Source organism: Coffea arabica, chromosome 2e, assembly GCF_036785885.1.
Source record: "Coffea arabica cultivar ET-39 chromosome 2e, Coffea Arabica ET-39 HiFi, whole genome shotgun sequence".
Classification (NCBI taxonomy): Eukaryota; Viridiplantae; Streptophyta; class Magnoliopsida; order Gentianales; family Rubiaceae; genus Coffea; species Coffea arabica.
Genome location: NC_092313.1, coordinates 23421778 through 23444267, shown reverse-complemented (window position 1 = coordinate 23444267; position 22490 = coordinate 23421778). Strand labels below are relative to the sequence as shown.

Below are 22490 nucleotides of genomic sequence, written 5' to 3'. Positions count from 1 at the left end.
TTAAATTGGCAGTGACCATGTCATATTGCCAACTTCCATACCCGTAATTGTTGTTCTTGTTCTTTTTTTTTCTCTTGTTCTTTTTCTTTATAGGGAAACAATGAAAAAAGAAATTGAAGAGTTTGCAGAAGTAAAATTGTAACGTACGAATTTACATCTTTTAATATTCAATTAGGTCCCTTATTGAGTAGTTACACGTTAGAATTTGTATGGAACACTTTTTAAGTTTGAGGGAACAAATAGAACCTTTTTTCAGTTTGGAGGGTCTAATTGAGATTTTGACCTCCTTTTGTGGGCCAAATTGGCATAAACCCCAATTGAATTTTTGGTGAACTACTACGAGGACTGAAAGTTTAGTTCTTGATTGCCTAAGGTCACCTGATTAGGGATAACTTTAGTTGTAAGATCTCAAGTCCCAACAACCAAAATGCATGAAATAGCTAATTAATCGAATAAGACCTTCGTCCATATAATTTCCATCTGCAAAAACACAGTTTTATCTGTCTTTTTGGATACAAAGATTTAAAACTAGGAAATGGTGTTTATTCAGGCATAAGAATAAATACCTTGATCCTAATTAATAAATATTCTACTTTTAATTTCTGCTTCTGAGTGTAATTAAGTGTCTAACAGCTCAAGCTCTTAGAGCTCGTTATCAAAGCCAGATGAGTACAACCATCAAATGCATAGATGCATCCATCAAATTCTATTTCTGATCGCATATATCTCCAAATGCCAGTCCCGATAAAGAAATACGTACCTTGCGTCATCAGATGAAAGCCAACAACTACTTTGCAGAAAATTTGTTTCCAGAGGATGATGAAATTTGTGATTTGCTATATTCCTGAAAAGTACAAATAATGGATCAAGTGAGTTCAATTCTACATGAAAATTAACCAAGAAAGTTATGATTGAAGAGATAAGTAGTACAAAATTTTTCCTCTATGGATGCACTTGGTCTGATTAGCAGGCTAAAGAAGCATAGGGGAAATTAACATCTTTTTGTTAAAAGTAAATTGGCTACTTGGAGAGAATTAAAATTTATTTCTAAGATATAAAAATTTATTTCCCTGCTACTCACCGTTAAAAAAATTCATAGGGTGTTTTAAACGCACTCCTCTAATATAGATGGTTATTTGCCCTCTTATCCCTTATATAATATAATATATGCGTTGTTGCTTGTAAACCAAACAAGAAAAAACGAATTATAATCTTTTAATTGCCTTTTTTATGTGAAAAAAAAAAATTTATGTGTCATTTTGGCGTGGATTTTACAAAAAAAAAAAAAAGAATGCATCAACTTGCATTTATTGGCTCTCCCAACAAACCAAGATAAGTCGGTGACATAAACAACACCTTGCTTAGCAAATATAAATTAAAATGAGAAGACTTGTAATACCTTTTTAAGTTCCACTAGCAAATTTAGGCCTTGTTTCGTAGTACAACTCTTTAATATTAGCATTTGTTGGTGAAATACAGAAGCTAGGACCTGGTCCTGTACTCGTCACAAACTGCCCCCTCTCATATCAACTACTACTTAAACTATATATCCTTGGCTTACATCATACATGATGGGTCGAAATAAACTTTAATACATAGAAAAGACAAGTATATATAATAGTGTCTAACAATTTAAGAAAAATTGTACTTAATATCAATGCATGCAACATGGGAATCAATAAGATATTAGTATCTCTGAATACAAACATGATGCTAAGAGAGGCGAATGACAATCACTTTCGAGTGTCTATAGATGTATACGGCTCAATGGGCAGGCTTACATAAGAGAAACATAATATCTCATTGCTTAATTCAGGATGTGACCATTTTCATTTTTGTATATTTTTTTTGTTTTTTGCATCTTGTTTCTGTTAGGCATAGTTACAAAATGACAGGTCGTGAATTCAGCCACTATCCATCATATTCGTGTATGTATATAGCAAGAATTGAATGCCTAAATTTATCCATTAATTGCATGTTAGCTGGCCTTGGGGAAAGGTATACTTTGTCATTTGAGGAGAATATGTATTTGGTCCGAGGGGCAGACTAGAGAAGGGATGACAATGAGTACGATAAAAGCAATACCTACGGCTATTTGATCCGATAGTTAATTCGATTATATGATCGATGGGTTTATTCATTAAGGTATGGTAATCATTAGAAGTTACCGACGCGTAACTCGATAGGATTTGATAAGAGAAACTTAAAAATTCAATACCCAATATCTTTGTGTGTGTATATATATAATGTTATTAGTTTTATAACCCAATAATAGATAACTCTAACTTAACAGAAATGAAGATAATTATGATTAAAAACAGAAGTATATTTATTTAGCCTTTCATTTTTTAGTTTCATAGCCATTTTTGCATAAAACGCTAAAATTAACCTTCTCAAGTCCGAATACGATTTGGACTTAGAAGGAATAGTTTTGTCATTTCAATATGAAGTTGCTGTAGACATAAAAAAAAATGAGCTGTGGCATTTTCATTTACTATGACTTTGTCTGTTTTGTTTGTGACCGAAATAGTGAAGCAGAAAAGTCAATCTTGTATTCGTCATTATCTAACGTTTCATGATAAGACCGAAAGAACTTAAATGATGATCATTAGGTAAGCAGATCTTATAATACTCATATAGCAGAAAACAAGAGTGTTTTGCCAAAGCAGAACGATTCCAACGAAACAAATGATTCGGAATTTAACCAATCATTGCGGGAAGCAAATAATTAATCAGGTTAGAGGTTGATAGTATTACCTTTAATTAATTGGTCTTCCTTGCAAGTACGTTTACACGTGTCCTCTTGCATAGCTTTTGCTATGTCTGGAAAGTGAGGTTGTCAAAATCGAACTGCTTATTAATACGTTACCCGTCCAACCATTGGTCCATTGGGCTAGTAGCCCAATATAATACGGACAGGATCCATAATAGCAGAAGAGTATTCTCTTAAACGACGTGGTTTTGTTCAAATGTCATTCAATTAATTTTGAAATAAGAAGATATGAATCGCTTGCCCACAAAAACCAAGGCTTAGTTTGGGAGTTTAGGATAGAAAAGAAAAGAAGGGAAAGCTTAAGTTATGAGAGAAGAGAAGAGAAGCGATTGTTATGTTGTTTGGGAGTTTTGAGAATTAGTGGAATGATTTTGGACATAGAAATCATTAAATATTTGTTCAAAACCTTTTTAAGGACAAAATAGGCATTTTAAAAAAAATTATCAAGTTTTCTCCAAACTTTCTTCCCATTTCCTTTTGATTTGGGAGGAAGCATTTTGATAACTATTCATCCTTCCATTTCCTTTCTTTTCTTTCCTACTTAAAACTAACAAATGAAGCAAAAGTAAACTTTCTCTTCTTTCCCTTTCTTTTCTATCCAAATCCTCCACTCCCAAACGAACCCCAAGGGTTGGTACGGTTAGGGTAGAAAGCCAAGTTCAATATAAATATAATTAATTTTAGCTTTATATTTGGAACCCTACTTGTATGGTCTAAATGAGAAAATATAGTGCTTAAAATAGAGTCAAATCGAGTCATTTTTCCTTCTCGAGCTTGACTCAAATTTGAATTTGGCAGTAGTCGAATCACATAAGCTTTTGTTGAAGAAACTTGTTGTACAAGACATACAATTACTTTTAGGTTTCAATAAATATATATTTATGATTATTTTTGCGGCTTTAAAATAGAAATTTGTTTTTATTCGCATCCTTTCGCGTGTCTGCACATAGTCGTGAAAAAGATTGCGTGCGCCGATTATTCTTGGATTACATGTTTTTTTTTTTTTGTTTCTCTTGGAATTTTATGGTATATTAGACTGATGAAAAGGAGATTGCAATATCCCTAAGGATGACACGAAAGTTTTTTTTATTAATTAATAAAAACACGTCAAAAAGCTAAGCAAACCATCAAACATAAAACATATCTCGATATGTATTAAAGAAGAAAAGTATGTGTGGAAGACATAAATATCTTTGTTAATTTTGTTGATAGCTTTATACATAGTAAATAAGGGTAAATTAGTCAATTTAATTCTATGTTATAATGAAGTCCAAAAAACAAAAACAAACACTCACTTTATAGGTGAGAATTAGGGCCATTCTGCATGGACACGTATAATTTTTGCAAATTCAAAGAAGTTGAAGGGAGATCTAAGTAATTCCTATAAAGATAAGGAGATTCAATGCAATTTATCCATACGTGTTGAATTTAGTATCTGCCAAAGAAACACAGAGCCAGTCTTTCGTTCAAAATATTATTATTGTATAAGCTCCCAAGTCTAACGTATATTACATGCATGTCCTCTTTTGAAGTATTTTTCCAACGGCAACCAACCAACCCTCTTAATTAGGCTAGATACACTCTCAAGTTTGAAGATCTCTTTTTCCCTTTGAGGCTGTGAGAACACTTTGAAATGGAATCACTTGTTTAATTGTTGCTTAGAATCGATCGTCTAGATTTGAAAATGAAAGAACTTGGCTTCAAGTAACCAACCGTATATGAATGGTAAAAACCTAACAACGTTATTTGGCAGTATGAAATTCAGGGGAGACATGCACAGATTTGCCCCTAACAACGTCAAAGCTGCCGTGAATGTAGTAACGGGCTCCATTCTCTACAACAATTCGGCATGAGCAGACGCTAGAGCTGTCCCAATTAATGATAGACCAAGTTCACAATATTGCCATTGGTTAAGTTTTTCATTTGAGAAATGCTTTTCTTATGTATTTATGGTCCAAATTAAAAAACCACAATAGAATAACTTATTCCCACTTCTGTGACGTACGTGAATTGGTTTAATCAACTTGCACCCTCTCTCTAGCTAGTAAGTGCGTCCCTCTCGGACAAGAGGGAAATATGGTTTCGTTAATAAGATACCTCACCTATAACTAAGAGATTATGGATCTACTACTCTATTTATAATTGAGAGATAACGGGTTCGAATTATCAGAGAATAAGTAGGAAATCACTATTTATTTTTCTTCTTTTTTTTATATTTAAAGAAAAATAGCATCCCTCTTGAACCATAACAAGGTGGATTTACCAGGATTGGAATAACAATCCTCTTCAAACCAAGACTAGGTAAACGGCATTCTGCAACTCAAAAAGTATAGTATTTGTAATTAATGTCCTACCAAAAAGGTGCATCTTTAACTAGCGTACCATGACATAGAGAAACAAATATCATCTGCCATTAGTGGACTGATGGCTGACTCCAAAGTGGAGACCATTCGTGTTGTTTTATGTAGGCGTCAGCACAAATCATTTTTATATCAAAATTCATTGAAACTGTACAGGGGCTGTGCAAATTGTCAAGGAAATATAAAGTTAATTTCTGGATGTACTTTTAGCTGTATAAATAGCAAGTAGGCCGCCTAGTTGAGGCCATTCACAAAAATAGGAAAGGGACAGTGTCATGGAAGACAAACGAGAGAGTTCTGCTGCTCCCACTTCATTCACTAGCGTCTTGAAACTCTCCCAAATGGGGGCTGCTGCTTCTGTTCCCAAACGCTATGTTCTTCCTCCATCGCAGCGCCCTAATCTTGGCCTTTGTCCAAATCCTGCCATCGTCTCGCCCATTATAGACCTGTCCTCGTTACACCATCCAATTCATGGGCTTCGAATCAAGGAGGAAGTACGCCTGGCATGCAAGGACTCAGGATTTTTCCAGGTATACATTATAGGCCGTTAATCCTGTCTCTTGCATGCACAAGAATCGCATGATTTTTCCTGAAGAGAAAGACAAGAAGTTTCTGAGAACACCATGCATGTACGGACATATATTTCATATTTTCAGATTTTTGTTGATTTTGCTAATGATTTACCAACCTCAATGGTATAACGTATTGGAGTGGTCATGCAACGAACATGCAGGAATTCATGTTCCTTGTGACATGCATGAGTAGCACCATTCACTGCCATTAACTAAGATCCCGCATGATTTCTGTGTTTCATCGAAATATTTACCTGGTTTTTGCAATAATGCAAAAACCTGGAGCAAAAAGCTCGAAGCTGTTGAGCAACAAAAAGAAGCTAGGCAGAATAGCAATTTCCATTGGCATAGGATTGGCATGCATGCATATGCCACGGTAATGCAACAATTAATGACTCGTATGTTTTGCAGGTCATTAATCATGGGATACCTCTTTCAGTCATGAATGATGCCCTAGACGCTGCAACTGACTTCTTTGAGTTGCCACACGAAGAGAAGATGTCACTTGCATCAGCCAATATCCGCGAACCTGTTAGATATGGAACCAGTCTGAATCATGTTGAGGATAGGGTTCTCTTTTGGAGAGACTTCATCAAACATTACTCTCATCCGATTTCAACTTGGATCGACCAATGGCCATCAAATCCAAAAACCTACAAGTAAGTAGATTTAGGGCCACTTGAAAGAAGCTTTGCAAAGCATCAATAAAGCTAATTAAATACCTAATTCTTTAACCTATAACATAACATCATGTTTTGCCATTTTGTAGGGAAAAAATGGGAAACTATACGCAAGCCGTGCATGCATTGCATAGAAAGTTGATGGGAGTTGTATTTGAGAACTTAGGGCTAAGCCCTAAGTACTTACATGAGGGCATTGATGAAGGATCCCAAGTCATGGCTGTGAACTGCTATCCTACATGTCCTGAACCAGATCTCGTACTAGGCATGCCACCACACTCGGACTACGGTTATATGACTATAATACTTCAAAATCATCAGGGACTAGAAATCATGAGCCATGACAAGAAATGGTATCAAGTTCCAGTCAGGAAAGGAGCCCTGGTGATTCAGATAGGAGATCAAATGGAAATAATCAGCAATGGTCTATGTAAGAGCCTTGTCCACCGCGCTACGGTTAACTCGGACACTGATCGTATTTCCATTGCGAGCCTTCATAGTTTAGCCTTAGAGAGGAAGGTAGGACCTGCCCCGCTGCTTGTGGATGATCAACATCCTTTGTCCTACGCAGAAGGGAGCTTCAGTGGTTTTCTTGACTTCATTTCAAATAATGACATCATGGAAGTGAGGTATATAGACGCTCTGAAGAAGAATCCATGAAGACTAATTCTGCATGCACCATGCCAACTTCCAACTAGCTAGAACTAGGTGTTTTCTTGAATTACCAGTAATACAGTATCGACATTATTCTTTTTTGCAGGATGTGAGCCATATAATATTGATTTCACTCGTAATTTACTATAGTATTAAGAATTGAGAATGAGCTATCGATTTTATTCCAGCCCCCTTAGTTCTTTCCATAGTCATGTCTTTGTTGCATGCATGTGTGCATACATGTACACGAAGAGTTGAAGTACAAGTAAACGCCTCAAAGGGGAAAATAAGCATTAAAACAAATTAAGGTGGTACAAGAACAAACCTGAATCAGCTCCAAATATACAACTGTCACAGCTGAGGTTGCCCTTTTAATAATGATAAAAAAAAATTTAAAAAAAAAACCATAGTTGGGGTTTTTTTTCTTTTTGTTTATCCCTGGCCATCACTTGAGTTTCTTTGAGCAGCCAAAAAAGAGGAAAATCATCTCATTTTAGCTTCTTTATGCTCAATCAGTCCAAATTAGGTAGAAATGACACAGTAGAAAGATATGCGTGAGTCAAGAAAAAAAAAGAGATATCAATTAAAGAAATACTTTGACCATAATAAGAGGAGAAATGATAAAATGTATGTCAATCCCCAATCCCGGAAAAACAATCCTTTACCAGTCTAGGGACAGGGCCAAACCTCAAATTTTTAAGGGACTTTCTAAAACTGGCCCATTTATAGAATTTGTCACTTCTCCTACCTCAGGGATATATGCCAAATTGCCAATTACTTCTCCTTTTCAAAACACAAAGAAAATCACAAAATTTTTGAATGATTTTCCTTTTTATGACTCCAGAATCTGTCTGTTTCACTGAATTTAGTCCTGGTACCACAAACTAAAATGAATGCAACATTAGCTGTGACAAAATCAAGGATCTAAGGGATCATTTGAAACAAAAAAGGATATTGATCATAGATGGAAAAATCCCTTTTAGTCATTTTTCCACTTGATTTTGAAGATATTTTAAACCATAACAGTAAGATTTCCATGCAAATAAATAAACACATGAGAAATCAGCTGTTTACTGATTATTGTTCTTCCGCTAGTGACACCATATTGCATTGGTTATCTCCATATGTATTTTGAGTTGGTTTGAAGCAAATATTATGCTTACAATAGTAACAAGTACTTCTTGGACTTACTCTACATTGCCTTTTGGAAACTACATGCAATGTTTTTTTTCCTTCTTCAACCAATTTGAAAAGGAACATTTTGGTATATAGAGATTTCTTGACTAAAAAGTCCTGTGGCATGTAATATTTAGTGAAATGAAACTTTTGATGGATAAAGGGGAATGGGCTTTCACTTTCTAAGCGGAAGTATATATAGGTTCCAGATCAAGTGCCTGATCATGGGCTTCTGTGACTGGATGTTTCTTGATTTACCTTAACTTTTTCTTTTCAAAAAAAATTTTTTTTTTTACCTTAATCCGTTGATCATTTGTTCACAATTATAGCAACTAGATTCAAGACTATCCTACGTTTTTTTTTAATTATTTCTTCCAATCAGATTCGGCAATTCACTTCCAAATCATTAAAAGAGTTGCCATATAGCTGTTTGTTGATGCTCAATATCTTACTCACAACATATTAACAAATAATTAACTTGGAATACAGAAAAGGAAAGATAAAGGGAAATTCTTCAACTCTCATCATTGATGATAGATTAGTAACAACAGTGGATCAAGGAGTACAAATTTACATGACAAAAAAAATAAAAAAAGAACTAAAATACAATAATTTAAAAAAAATGAATAGAAAATAATTGTGAGGAAAGTGACTTACATTAGAGAATGTTTATCCTAATCAAAAACTAGCCCTCTCCTCTTACTCTATCCCTCAAGCTTTTGGCTGAAAAGGTGCTCTTTCCGTTTGTTGCCTTCTCTGTAAAGTTTAATCCCAAATCCTCCATTAAAGTAGCTCGTGAAGATTTGATCAGAAACCCCCAGAAGAGGGCTTTGGAGAAAATATGGCAAAAACTGTGGGGGGCTATTGTAATCCAATGGTGCTCAATGATCAGCTCATGAAATATTTCATCTCAACCACAAAAATAAATGAGGTGTCTATTGCAAATGTTGGAGGGCCTTCCCAATCCAATGGCGGTGAAACCATCAACCCCAAAAGATATCTCATCTCTGCCGCTCGTATTAAATAACCCTTATAACATAAGTGTGATAAATACGACTTCGAGTGGGGCTACAGATATGCTTGCGTTAGCAGTTTTTGTTTGCATAAAGCTGGAAGCTAGCAGCACACTAGGATTTTTAGGCCTTTTCTTCTTCTTCTTCTTTTATTTTATTTTTTTGTCTGTCTTTTTCTATTTTATTAATTTCTTTCACTCCGAAAACATAATGTATGGAGTACTATTCTTGTACAAAGATAAATCAGATCCTGTATTAAGGTAAAAAAAAAACTCAATATTGGAGAAAGAAACTGATCACATCAAATTGCCCCATAGCTTCCCATATGATCTCTTTTTTCTTTGTTTTTGACCACCTTTCCACTGATCTTCTTGCTGCAACAAATGGATACATACATACATACATTACAGTAGTAGGTTTTAATAAAACATTCCAGGCCAAAAAACAAAAGTTTAAACTAAAAAAACAAAAGTAAGGTGTTTAAAAAGTAGTGTACATAAATAAGGTGTTTAATGAACAAAAGTAAGACGAAAGCAGTTGATCTTCTACTCTTGTGCAAGTTCCTTTTCAAGAATATGAGCAACAATGCCAGACATCAGTTACAATATCCCTGTGTCATGTTCTAATGAAGCAAGGTAAAGCATCTATCAATTCGTGAAAATAATAATAAAGTTGCAAAATTAGATCTTCAACTTACATGCACTATTTAACTCATTAATCTACTTTTTCAATCTTTTAAATAACATTACTCTGTGTGTTATGTCGAAAATTTAAACATTAGTCATTCTTAGGTTTGTGTTGCTTATTGCATCTGTATTCTTGTGCTTTTTCGGTCGTTTTTTGTAGTTGAAGTATTGTATAAACAACTGACGTCTATGTCAAATCTCATGCGAGAGAAAAATAACATAATGTATAAATTCGTATGTGCTGTCCGTACTCTGCATGAGTTGCTATTACACAGCTATTCATTGATTATCAAACCCAAACATGAAGAAAAAGGAGCCAATCTGAATCTTAATGGCTTTGATGCACTAAGAGTCACGTTAGTAAAGTTGGTTAGCTGACGAAGACATTGAAGGATCACAGGATTCTCAACCCATAAAAGAAAGGATTAATATCCCGACAGTATATTCACTGTCAGTTTTAAATGAATGATAACTATGCAAAATTTGAATTTGAAATTCAATTTTTACACATGCATCATGAATTTAACAATAATAATGTATGCACTGTCTGTGTATATAAGATTTACTCTAAAAGAAAAGAAAGAAAAAAAAAATGTTTTGAAGCTTTAATTGATATTTAGGACAAATGGCACACAAGAAACAAACAAGAAAAATTACCATATTCGCCAAATAATTAACCTCACATTACCTTGTTTAGATAAAAATTTGCGTTTGACATCATTCGACCTCTGCACATGTCATTCAGCTGCTTAATTTCTAAGGAAAAAAATAACATTCATTCTTGCTTTTGCTCTAACTGGGGCAAAAATTAACAAGAAGTTACAAAACAAGAAAGTTAATTTGGACGGGAAACCAATGTACAAGAAAGTGAAGAAAAATAAAAATCATTTTTCCTGCTAATGACTCTGCAAAACCCTTTTGACTAAAAATAAGATGTTATGGTTATTTGAAGTTAGCTTCAAAATCCATGTGAGCACATAAGAATTATCTGCAAAATCCTACAATTTTTGCAAGATTCTCAACTTTCATTTAGGGGTGGGCACGAGTCGGATACCCGCCCCTAACAAGATTTGGCTGACCCGACTCTAAAATATCGGATCAGCCATTTTGCGATCCTAACCCGCTCTTAATGTTTTCGGGTACCCGCTATTCGAGTACCCGAAAAAAAAGGGGCGGGTCATAGGATACACGCCCCTAAAAAAAACTATTTTCCAATAAAAAAATATTTTTCACTTAATATCAACATATTTTCCAATAAAAAAAAGTATGCTTTTCAATTAACATTGGTAGAGATATTATAATCAAAATCCATACATCACCATTCTCACACATTTCATCCAATAATCAAACCTATTTCATAAATTTAGTACATATTAGAATTATAATATCTAATAGATAAAACTAAATTTTATGAAAATTTTGAGTACATCACCATTCTCACGCATTTCATCCTTCTACAACATAACAAACACAAGGATAATAAGTAGTATATGGCAACTTTTCCAACTTTTCCAAGTATAACAAACACAAGGATAAAACGAAATTTTATGATAATTTTGAGTACATCACCATTCTCACGCATTTCATCCTTTTACAACATAACAAACACAAGGATAATAAGTATATGACAACTTTTCCAACTTCCTTAAGGATATTATGGTACAAGATTGCATCCAAAATTAGTCGATTGTGGAATCAAGGCTGGAAAAGAATTGAACAGAACTAATAATTTTTGAAAAAAGTATAACCAAAATAATCTTGAAAAATTTTCCCCAACTTTCTTACATCTTTGGAATAGACCTTGTTGCATTAAAGGTGATGAAAAAGAAAAATAAATTTCTTGCACTAAAATAAAGGAGACAAATTTAAGCGACACAATTGCAATAAAATAAATAAATAAATGAAAGACACAAATGTTTTAATTATCTAGCTAACAGAAATTGGAACTCCAAACACAAATTTTTGATTGAATTGGTGAAAAATTTGCAGGAAAGATCGATGGAAGTAGAATAAAAATGAAAAAGGATGAAAGGGATAAACAATTTTTGTGATAGAGTTTCACAAATTTTTCTTTGTTTTATTCATTTGGTTCAAGTTTCACCAAGAATATTCATTTTTTTTAGACAAGATAAGGAGAGGTGGATCATATGAGATTAAAATATGAGGTTGTAAACCACTTTACTTACACTTAGGATTAAAAATTATAAAATTATATAATGAACCCTTATTTTTTTAATATTTATATAATATACCTTGCAGGTCGGGTACCAGCAGGTTTTATTTTGCTGATCCGTATCCGTATCCATATTCGTTTTTGCGGGTACCCAACCTGCATCTGCCCCGCTAAGAAAAATCGGATCTGATATCCTATTTTTCGGATCGGAACGAATCGGGTTAGTCGGGTTTCCGATCGAATCGGATTTTTTGCCCACCCCTGCTTTCATGTAAACCGAAGACAATTGTAGGACAAAAACTCCACTTCAACACTAAGGGAACAATCCTTTGCCGGCAATAAATTGAACAAGACGATTCTTTTTGGAAATTAATCACATTATTTGAAAAAAAAAACTATAAATATAAAATTCTAACTATGTTGTTTAATTAGCTTTTTACATTTTAAATATCTTTTTACCCCGCATATATCATATTACAAAAACTTTTCACATGTCTTTTGTTAACCAACAAAAAAAAAAAAAAACTATCTTTCACATTTACGTTTTTGTCCAACTCTTGGAAACAATAAAGTTCAATAAATCATCCGTCACATGGAAAGTTCTCACAGTCATTAATGCCTACTCAATTAATCTGCATAGAAGAAATCTATAGCATCTGAACAACATAAAAACCATACCCCAAAAAACACAAAAGAAACTTACCTGAACATGGAAGCAAGAAATCAAATAAAACGATCAAATCATGAATTGGGGTACCAAAACATCTCAAGAAGGTAACTGACTCAAACTTAGTTTGACTATAACCCTGATATTCCAAAAAGAAATATTAATCGACAACAAAACTGAAAGAACTAATTAACGTGAGAAAAAAAAATTGTCTAGAAATGGTCGACCGATATATGTGCTACTGTAACATTACCGTTATACATTGTACTTCTACGAAGGATTGTTGAAAATTCTTGAGAAAATATAGTAACATTTTTCCCTTTGTCCCATTTTCTGTCATAGCCATGCATGCAAATGAGCCCCAACGGAAATCTCTGATTCTACTTATAAATAGTTGGCAACATCGACCATTTTGATTCATGCACCGAGACAGTCCATGGCCAGCTTAATATTTGGTATATATATTTTTTATTTTTCCATCTAATAAATGTCCTAACTCGAAAGGGTCCCTCTTGATATATTATATTAAAAAATGCTACTTAACGACGAAGAATTGTTAAACATTTATAGTTTTTATAAAAAAAAAAATTTTAAAAAAAGGACTTCTGCAGAACCTCTGAGAGTTTGGGATGCTTGAATTAAGGTACATTGATAGATCATCATGGGATAGACAGATTCATGTAATGTCATCTCTCTTTGCAGGGCGGTTTACAACCATAAGGTCAAATACCAACAACAAAAGAAAAAACAAGAAGACTGAAACCGCTGGCTGCTGGGTGGCATACGGTTTACAGCTTTTAATAATATAATTTCTAAAATTCGTGCGAGTCATCCGTCGGTCATGCCGCTAGCTAGCAGCATACTTCGGGACACAGAGATCTTCTTTCTCGTGGCTCTGCGTCTGTCTCTCCCGTTCCAGTATTCCTACGTATGTACGTGGTCATGATGAGATGAATAATTTTGATATCATTCCAAGTTTCCGAGGTTGGTATTTAACTATCAATGCATATTAGCTAGATGGTCGGTTCACTAGGTTAACTGATTGAACACCCAGGTTCGATCAGGAGTAATAACTATGGAAAATTGGAAATATGAAGTCTAAAATCTAAAGTGTATAATTAAAATCTGAATCTCCAAATTTATAAAGTCAAACCTATTGGATAATTCGTTGACTTTGAACATTAATTGACGTATTATGTTTGATGGCCATTATATATTTTAATACCAAAATCTTGTTTTACCGTTGTGTCAAATTAGTTTTTTAAATAATACCTTTTTAATATTTGTTTAATTAATTACTAATATATAGGAAAAGTGAATTTGTGTGTGTGTGTGTGAGAGTGAGAAGGAGAGAGGGTATGATTTTATGCGTGAAAATGTGATTTTTTTTTTTTAAAGAAAGATGTATGACTTTATGTTGTAATAAACAAATTATGTTTGATAATGTATGGTACATATAAAAGACGCGTGTATGTGCATCTACGTGTATGGGTCTAAGTATAGATGTGTGTGTAAAAGAGAAAGCACTCCATCCCGCCATACCACCCAACCCATTCCAATCCCCTATGAATTAACCATACATACTATACCTTTCACATACATAATATACTTTCATATATGTCTCCCACAGAATGCAATTGTTCATATTTTTTATACATACACACACTCATACATAAATTAATACTCCTAAACACCACTTCTAAGGAGGGAGGGTTGGTTGGGGTGATAAAGTGGAAGGGATTGTGAGGAGGAGAGTTTAGATTCAAAACCTCTCACGTGTACCAAAAAAAAAAAAAGTTAACATAAACCCCGCCTCTAAATTGTTTTTATTACTCTCTCTCTCTTTCTCTCTCACACACACTCTTTTCTTTCTCTCCAAACGCAAATAATGGCAGATATTTTTAAAGATAAAAACATAATATTTGTGTGACATTTTCACTTAGTATTATTATTTAATCCTTATTATTATTTTCACTCAGTATAGAAAAGATTAATCTTTATTTAATTAGTTATCAAACAGGTATGACTTTATCGATTTAACAACTTAATACTTTTTCCCCAAATAGTGGATGGTGGGATTTAAGAAAGGGGGAGAGAGAAAAGGAATTTGAGCCACAATTAACATAATACTTTATGCACTTAATTTTTAAATTTTGGATTTCAATTTTATAAAATAGGCCTTAATATCATTACACTAGTTTAAACATTCAACAAATCGAGTAATAACAATAAGCGCTTATAGTTTAGAATAAAAATTAAGCCACTCTTGAAAAATTCAGATGTACGGACAAATTTAATAGAAAAAAATACTTAATTCATTAATTTTAAATATTTAATGGGGTAATCAAACATCATCATTGTCAAAGATACTTTATAATGGCAATAAAAGATAAGATTTTTGTTCCCTCAAATTTTTTGTAGAAGTTTATTAAGTTACAAGTGTTTTTTTTTTTTTTTATGCAATCAAGTTACAAGTGTTAATATACTTATTTACACATCTCGCCCCTCACCCCAAACTCCCAATCCGCAGTATTGGGCACTGGCTTTTGAAGAATACACCAATATATACAAGTGGGAATTGTGAACTCCTTATTCCTGATATATGGGAAGGATTTTCTTTTTATCTTTTTCATTCTTGAAGGAAAAGGGAATCGGAAGGTACATTGGAACTTGAATCATCGGAAAGAAATTAGATGCCAACGAGATCCTTTTCATCCACTTCTATGACTAGAACATAATTTGAGTGACTTGATACATAATTAATGACTAGAACGACATTTAAGTCAATGAAAGCTCATTCGAGGTTGGATTCGATGAGTAATTAAAAAAGATTGAGACATAATTAATGAATATTTATAAAGATTTTAGGTTCAACATAGATAGATAAATAAATTAACTTCAAATTACATGCAAATAATCAAATTATTCAAGTTCAGCTAAATAAGATATCCTTTAAACTTAATAATGTAGACAAGTTTAAACACAATAATGTTAGCCTTGTTAAAATAAAGCAAATCAAGCTTAAGTAGAACATCTATGCAGAATTTATAATTTTTCTTTTGGGAGAAAGAAAGTAAAGAATTAGCATGATTAATGCAGAATTTTGTGTTTACTACCAATTTGACTTTTTTTTTTTGGGTACGAATTTAACCTGTTTGCCTCGAATTCAATAGAATTCGTCAACCCGGGTAATCATTTTCAAAATTTTAATTTTTTTTCCTGGTTTTTAGTTTTTCTATCTTTCCTGCCTAATAAACGTTTTTACTTCATCACACGATTCTTTTGTCATCTGCGTTTACTTTGAAAGTTCCTCTTCAACGACCACCCTTCTCTCTCTCTCTCTCTCTCTGCATTTCTTTAATTTACATCCGAATTAGCCGACAGATAGTCGTCAGATACCGGTCGTTTCTAGCCGGGAAATCGATCAGATTCCGGCAATCTTCCCTCCTAGTCAACCTCAATGAATCCGGAATAGTACGTTTGATAAGTCATGCTTGTCAGATTTCAATAGTTTTTTCTCGTAATTTCTTATAATTACTTCGTTGAATTCTGATCGATAACTTTGTAGTTCAGTATCTGGATAATAAAGTTCGAATGTGGTCTTATTTAACCATAACTTAGTTAAATTATTGTTCATTTGTGCTTCAATTTTAGGTTCTGATTATTTATTTTATCCGTGAAGAAACCCTAATCGGCCAATCTTAACCGAATTTCCCTTTATATGTTCAAATTTGTCTTTTCTACTGAGGTCGGTAACAATCTTTTGTTGTTTGCCTTGTAAAATGTTGATTGCGTTCAAGCATACAGATGTTATTCAGGTTTCGCTTGTCAAGGTAGAACTTTTAGCAACAGAGCCCGTTAAAAATTCATACTGAACTAACTACTTTCAAATCTAATTGTGTTTTAGCCTGTCTTTGAATCGGCGGTTGAGGACAACGGGTGGGATTGGGGGTGGGGGAGGTGGGCCAAAGGTGTTCTTAAGACTCTGTAGGGCTGTAGTTTGTAGATTCAATGATGTCCTTTTCGTATTTCATGGTTGGGAGTAGGTTGAGTGAGCTTGGTTTGTAGCTCGTGTGTTTTCCTCAATGTGATCGATTGTGATTGTTCTCTGGACTTTCATGAACTAAAATGTGGAACGCACTTCAAAAATTGTTTTTGACTGTATAGAATCTAGCTTCTCAGTGATTTTATTTGATTGTCAAGTATAATGCCTTGAGCTGGTTACTCTACTACTTTTTGATTTCTTAACACATATGCTTTATGTTTGGCGGTTTCTATGGCCTGCAAAAGTTATTGTGTTTGTCAATCTTATTTTCAGCGATTATTTGTTCAAACTGTTGCTTATTGGAGATTCTGGTGTTGGAAAATCATGTCTTCTTCTGAGATTTGCGGTAAGTTGTTGTGTTGTTGAAGATATGAATAGTGGTTTCTTTTCCCTTTTTGATACTTGTTTGGGCACTTTATCATTTTACCTATCCTTTTTCAAGCTTGTTGAAATGTTAAAATCTTAGTGTACACTTGAGCATGCTTTATCACGTGGAGCAGTTTTCTTTTTTCTGTTCCTTTTTTTTGGGGTTTTTTGGGTCTTCCATCTCATTTGTTTTATTCGCAGAAAAATGTTAACAATCTTTACTTAATCGATGGGTCTCATTTAGGAAGTCTCAACGTGTGTAACACAGTAAACCGGTATTGTTGAAATGGAGATGACCTTAATGTTAAGATGTTTTGTGCTAAATGGTTGTCATCCAATATGAGGGGTGAGTGTATGGGGCAGATCGGATGGCCAATTCCTTTAATCTCCTGAGCTTTTTCCATTCAATAGCTCTTTTCTGTCTTTTGTAGTTACAATCTGTACATGTGATTTTTTTTAAGGTAATATGTATCTATGGGTTTGACTGGTATCCCTTACTTTGTTTCATCATGTAGGAGATAGTGATTGTTACCCCTTTTTTGATAGAGCAACATCCATTAACGAGTATGGAAAGTTGGCTACATTTCATGAATCGCTGATTTATTGTAAGCAATATGGTTGAATCTTGTGAGATTAGTGTAGATAGTATATAATGATATTTAGTTTTGGAATTGCAGCAGACCTTCTGTTTCTGTTTGACACTTTTTTGAATATATATCTGTCGTTTCCGTGATGTTTGAGTTCAATAGATGTTACTTTTTAGTATGCATGAGGTGCAAACATTGTGCAAATAATTTAAGGTACCCTCTCTAGAGCAGAGCAACTTTTCTAATGACTAAAGGGTCCAGGAGAGACTAGGTGTATAAAGTTAAATACTTTAAGCTACATCTATACCATATATAAAGGGAGAGGAGAGGGTTTTGGTGTAAACATTTTATGTCACTTTATGTACTTTCATTTTTGCCCTTGTAAACACTAATTTTACTTTAATTACCCGAGCACATGTTGTCAAGATAACTACCATAAGCATTTCTTAATTTACTATTTAAACATACTTTTTTTCAATGTCACCACCCCTAAGCAGTAACTACTAACATAGCAATCATTTTTTCAAAATAATTTGGAAGATTAGTATCTTCTTTAACAATAAACATATGTATGTAAAATTCATTCACTATATATATTATGCATTTCTTTATTGCACACACATTGAGTGTGCATTTATCACTAGTGTCTATTGATGGAGAAACCTATATTTTATTCTAGTACCACTTTTTCAGCTCTGGTATCAACTATTTCCTGATGACTAGCACTTACGGGGTAAATTAAGAGAAAAAAATTTCTTGGGATTTCTCAGTTAAGCTTTGTTGCTGGGATTGCGTACCGTTCCCAAAGAGCACTACTAACTATCCCTATATGCAAATAAGTGGAATATAGTCTAATTCAATCTTTTAACTTTTAAGTCACTGAGGATATGAAGCTGCTATAAATCGCGTATGTATTAATTCTTATTTGGTTTTGGGATTCATCTTTGGTCTGAGTGCATATATTTAGACATTAGTTTTCCCAAGAGCTTTTGTCATGATCATAGTTCTTATGCTTGTGAGGTTATGTTTCTACTTTATGCTTCGCCGATTCTTTCATCATGAATATGCATTCTTTCCTAATCATAAATATTCAATCATTTCAGTGCTTTGTGTATCTTGAGGAACACGCTGCACTAAAGTATCCTCAAATAGTGTGTTATATTGCCATGCATTGTTAAATCATTCTAGAATGATACTTCTTGTACATTAACAGAATATTTTGTGTTTAGATTGTTTTAATTTTTTACTGCATATTATTTAGTGAATCTGAGAATATTGTATTGATGATTCGGATTATAGAGGATATATTTGGCTTTTGTCTATTCAAGGATACTTGTTGGTCTTCCAGTATCGTGTGTTTGAGCATATGCATGCATCTTTTGATCTCTATGTCTTAACGATGATATCATTTAGTACATTAAAGTGATCTTTAGACTGCTTTAATTAAAATAGAATCTGTAAAGCTTACTCCTTCCAAATGCAGGATGATTCATATTCGGAAAGTTATATAAGCACCATTGGAGTTGATTTTGTGAGTGAATTGCTTAATAATTTATCATATATAGTAATTTTTTGTGTTATCAATAATTCAAATCAGAAATTCACTGTGCTTTTTCCTTTCCTTTTTCAGAAAATACGTACTGTGGAACAAGATGGAAAGACTATTAAACTTCAAATTGTATGATCTTCTTAGATCTCCTGCTTCCTCTTGCGTGTCTTTAACTGTTTCCCCTTTCCTCTTTATTCATTTATGGGGATACAATTACTGTATGTTCTGTTGATATGGGTTCTATAATTGTTCTAAAATCCTGAAAGGTTTAAAATTTGTAAGTTAGTGATGATATTTGGTCACTGTAAGAAACTAGTTCATGTTGTTGCAGATACTTTGCAGGGGGTTATCAATAACAAACTCCTGTTCTTTTGGGTGCTTATTGTTTCAAGTTTTGATTTTATGGGCCTTTTGTCATTTTTTTTTGGGGGTTGGTGGTGAATGTATTTCTGTCATCACTAATTTTTCTTTCTGGCATATCAAGTGGGACACTGCTGGACAAGAACGTTTTAGGACCATCACTAGCAGCTACTATCGTGGAGCACATGGTATCATTGTGAGTGATGTATCTCTACTTTTTGACTTTTCAGTTGTCAAGTCCCTAATCATCTCCATTCTGGTTTTTCTTTTGCTTGGAATTTGGTTTAGGTGGTTTATGATGTGACAGATCAAGAAAGCTTCAACAATGTTAAGCAGTGGCTTAATGAAATTGATCGCTATGCAAGTGAAAATGTTAATAAAATTCTAGTTGGAAATAAGTCCGATCTCACTGATAAGAAAGTTGTTTCCTATGAGACGGCTAAGGTGAAACTAGTTGTACAGATTGTTTTGTTTGTCCAAGTAATTTTTGCAAAATTATCTTATTGATCAGATATTGACACTTTTCCGTGTTTTAACAATCCATAGGCATTTGCTGATGAAATTGGTATTCCATTTTTGGAAACTAGTGCTAAAGATGCTACTAATGTGGAGCAAGCTTTCATGGCGATGTCTGCTGCCATAAAGAATAGGTATATACCTTCACTTGCTCACTAAGTACAACTAGAAGTAAGGGTCTTAGACTCCTCAAGGTGACAAAATATCATATTCATATGGTAGTTGCTTTAGATGCCCTCCTGAATTTGTTGGCAAATGTGGAAATGAATCATCTTGAGATTAATCTTGCAAGTTGAGCACAATATAAATTGAATTGGGTTCATAATTGCTGCTTTGTGTTTTTGTTGTGTTCAAATTCATGACTTTTGTACGAACAATCATTGTCATTTTGGAGAATGAATTGGTCGGGACCTGCTTTATCATATTTTGCCTTGTCCAACTGGTCCTCTCAAATTAATTTTGTTTTTTCTTCCACGCAAAATGGTGTAGATTGTGAAGAGTTAGTCTCTGCTATTCTGTGCAAGCACCTATTGCTGTATCTGCATTTTGTAATATTTTACTACAGCTTCACTGGTTATAATTGTTAATGTAGGATGGCAAGCCAACCAGCCATGAACAATGCTAAGCCTCCCACAGTTAATATGCGTGGGCAGCCTGTTGCACAGAATAGTGGCTGCTGCTCGTCATGAACACAATGGACAAACAACTTCTGGATCATTGACTCTACTGCTGCATGTGAAAGCACCTTTATGAAGACCAACTTAATCAAAAGACACTTGATAGTTTATTATCTTTTCCGACTTTATTCTTTTCTGAACGTTTGTTTCATGTACTGATTGTACAAATTTATTGTAGTGGATGATAGAACAATTGGTTGTATTCGCTGTTGTCCTGTAGATGCTTGCCAGCCCATATGCTAGCCAAATATATGTTAATTTGCTTGCAGCAGACTGTCAAGAAGCACAAACGTTACACGTCCTAATAAATATTAACAGTGATCCAGCCATAGATATGCATATAACTTGTTTGTTGGTTGAAGGGGTTGACTTCTAACTGTCGAGAGGTGTTATGGTTCAGGAGTTTTGCCCGCAAACGGGGAGCCGAATTTGGAGTAAAAGGAACAGATAACATATTCTGCTCCTGAGAAAACATCATTGGCTCGTTCCGTTGTTGCCAAAAATTAAAAAAGAAGAAGAAGAAGAAGCCTTTATTGTAGCGAAAAAACCAGCAGATACATTTGTCGCTAAGATGTATTGTGTGCCAGGTTGCTTCAAACGTCACCAATTACACTACAGGTAAGTATAATCACAGTTAAAAGCCTTTAGTGGAGCGAAAAAAGAAAATTCTTATTACTTCACATCAATTGAATGAAATGCTCCTCGAATACTCTAATTAATGGGTACAGATCCCAGCCTGTAAAGTTGAGAGAGCTAGCGCTACCTTATCTTAAATCTGTGATTGGTGATGGCTTCTTGTTTGATACGTGGCAGCCTCTTGCCTCCTGGCGCTGTCTGCCAAAATTTTATGAAAGTCTGCAATATAGTTTTGGATTCAAGCACAAGACTTCTTTTTCTTCTTTTATTGAAGATAAACAGTTGGAAGTGGCCCCAAGGCAGGAAGGTAACTGCCGAAGTCAAAAGACTACAGCAGGAAGCTCCACAAATGTTCGTTACTCTTAATAGTCATCCTGATGACGCATATTGAATTGCTAGTACTCGAGGCATTTTCACTGTCCAGTCAGAGGTAACTGCTATGGGAGTAAATGTCACATTCCCTGATTTGCTTTCGTACAAGTGTTTTTGGATAGGGATTATTTGTCAAAAAAATTATTTATTTAGTATCATAAACACATTAATCTTTTTATCATATTTTTAGTATCACAATATTTAGTATTATAAATATATTTTTTAATACATCTTTTTATCTTCTCAATAATTTTCTTAATCTCACGCAACATTATATTGTAAAAAATACTACAGTAATTATTTTAAATAACTTTCCAAATAATCTATTATCCAACCACACATTGGTTGTTATGTAAAAGGAAGTTAGCAACTAAGGGTTGGCTGAAGAATTGGGGGGTTCCTGTTGAATTTGATCATCGAATGTTGTGTCACATTGCTGTTGAATATATTGAACAAAGGGATAATTTCAGAAACCTCCCTTGAGGTTTCTGACAATTTCACTCGGCTCCCCCGAAGTTTTAATAATTTCACAGACTTCCCTTGGTCCAATCAAATGACTAAAATGTCCTCCACTTAATAGTTAATTCATAAAGGGACATTTAAATTTGAAAAATATTTCTTATTATTC

The 22490-nt window shown here is 33.9% G+C and overlaps 2 protein-coding genes and 1 long non-coding RNA gene across 3 annotated transcripts; 2 read left to right on the top strand and 1 right to left on the bottom strand.

Moving 5' to 3' along the window:
- Nucleotides 1-5244: 5244 nt before the first annotated feature.
- Nucleotides 5245-9246, bottom strand: LOC140036912 (uncharacterized). The gene is made up of 4 exons (XR_011840506.1): nt 8873-9246; nt 6573-6948; nt 5822-6358; nt 5245-5722 (listed from the first exon to the last, which is right to left on the bottom strand). It is a non-coding gene; the product is annotated as an uncharacterized lncRNA (long non-coding RNA).
- Nucleotides 5409-7226, top strand: LOC113722755 (flavanone 3-dioxygenase 3-like). The gene is made up of 3 exons (XM_027245998.2): nt 5409-5663; nt 6117-6364; nt 6475-7226. The coding sequence occupies exons 1-3, from the start codon at nt 5409-5411 to the stop codon at nt 7043-7045; spliced, it is 1074 nt and encodes a 357-aa protein (XP_027101799.2). The 3' UTR covers nt 7046-7226.
- Nucleotides 9247-16042: 6796 nt separating the features above from the next.
- On the top strand, nt 16043-21056 carry LOC113732012 (ras-related protein RABD2a). The gene is made up of 8 exons (XM_027257593.2): nt 16043-16228; nt 17073-17145; nt 19236-19283; nt 19383-19430; nt 19786-19857; nt 19950-20105; nt 20208-20311; nt 20770-21056. Exons 1-8 carry the CDS (start codon nt 16215-16217, stop codon nt 20864-20866), a joined length of 612 nt encoding a protein of 203 aa, XP_027113394.1. The 5' UTR covers nt 16043-16214; the 3' UTR covers nt 20867-21056.
- The last annotated feature ends 1434 nt before the right edge of the window (nt 21057-22490 follow it).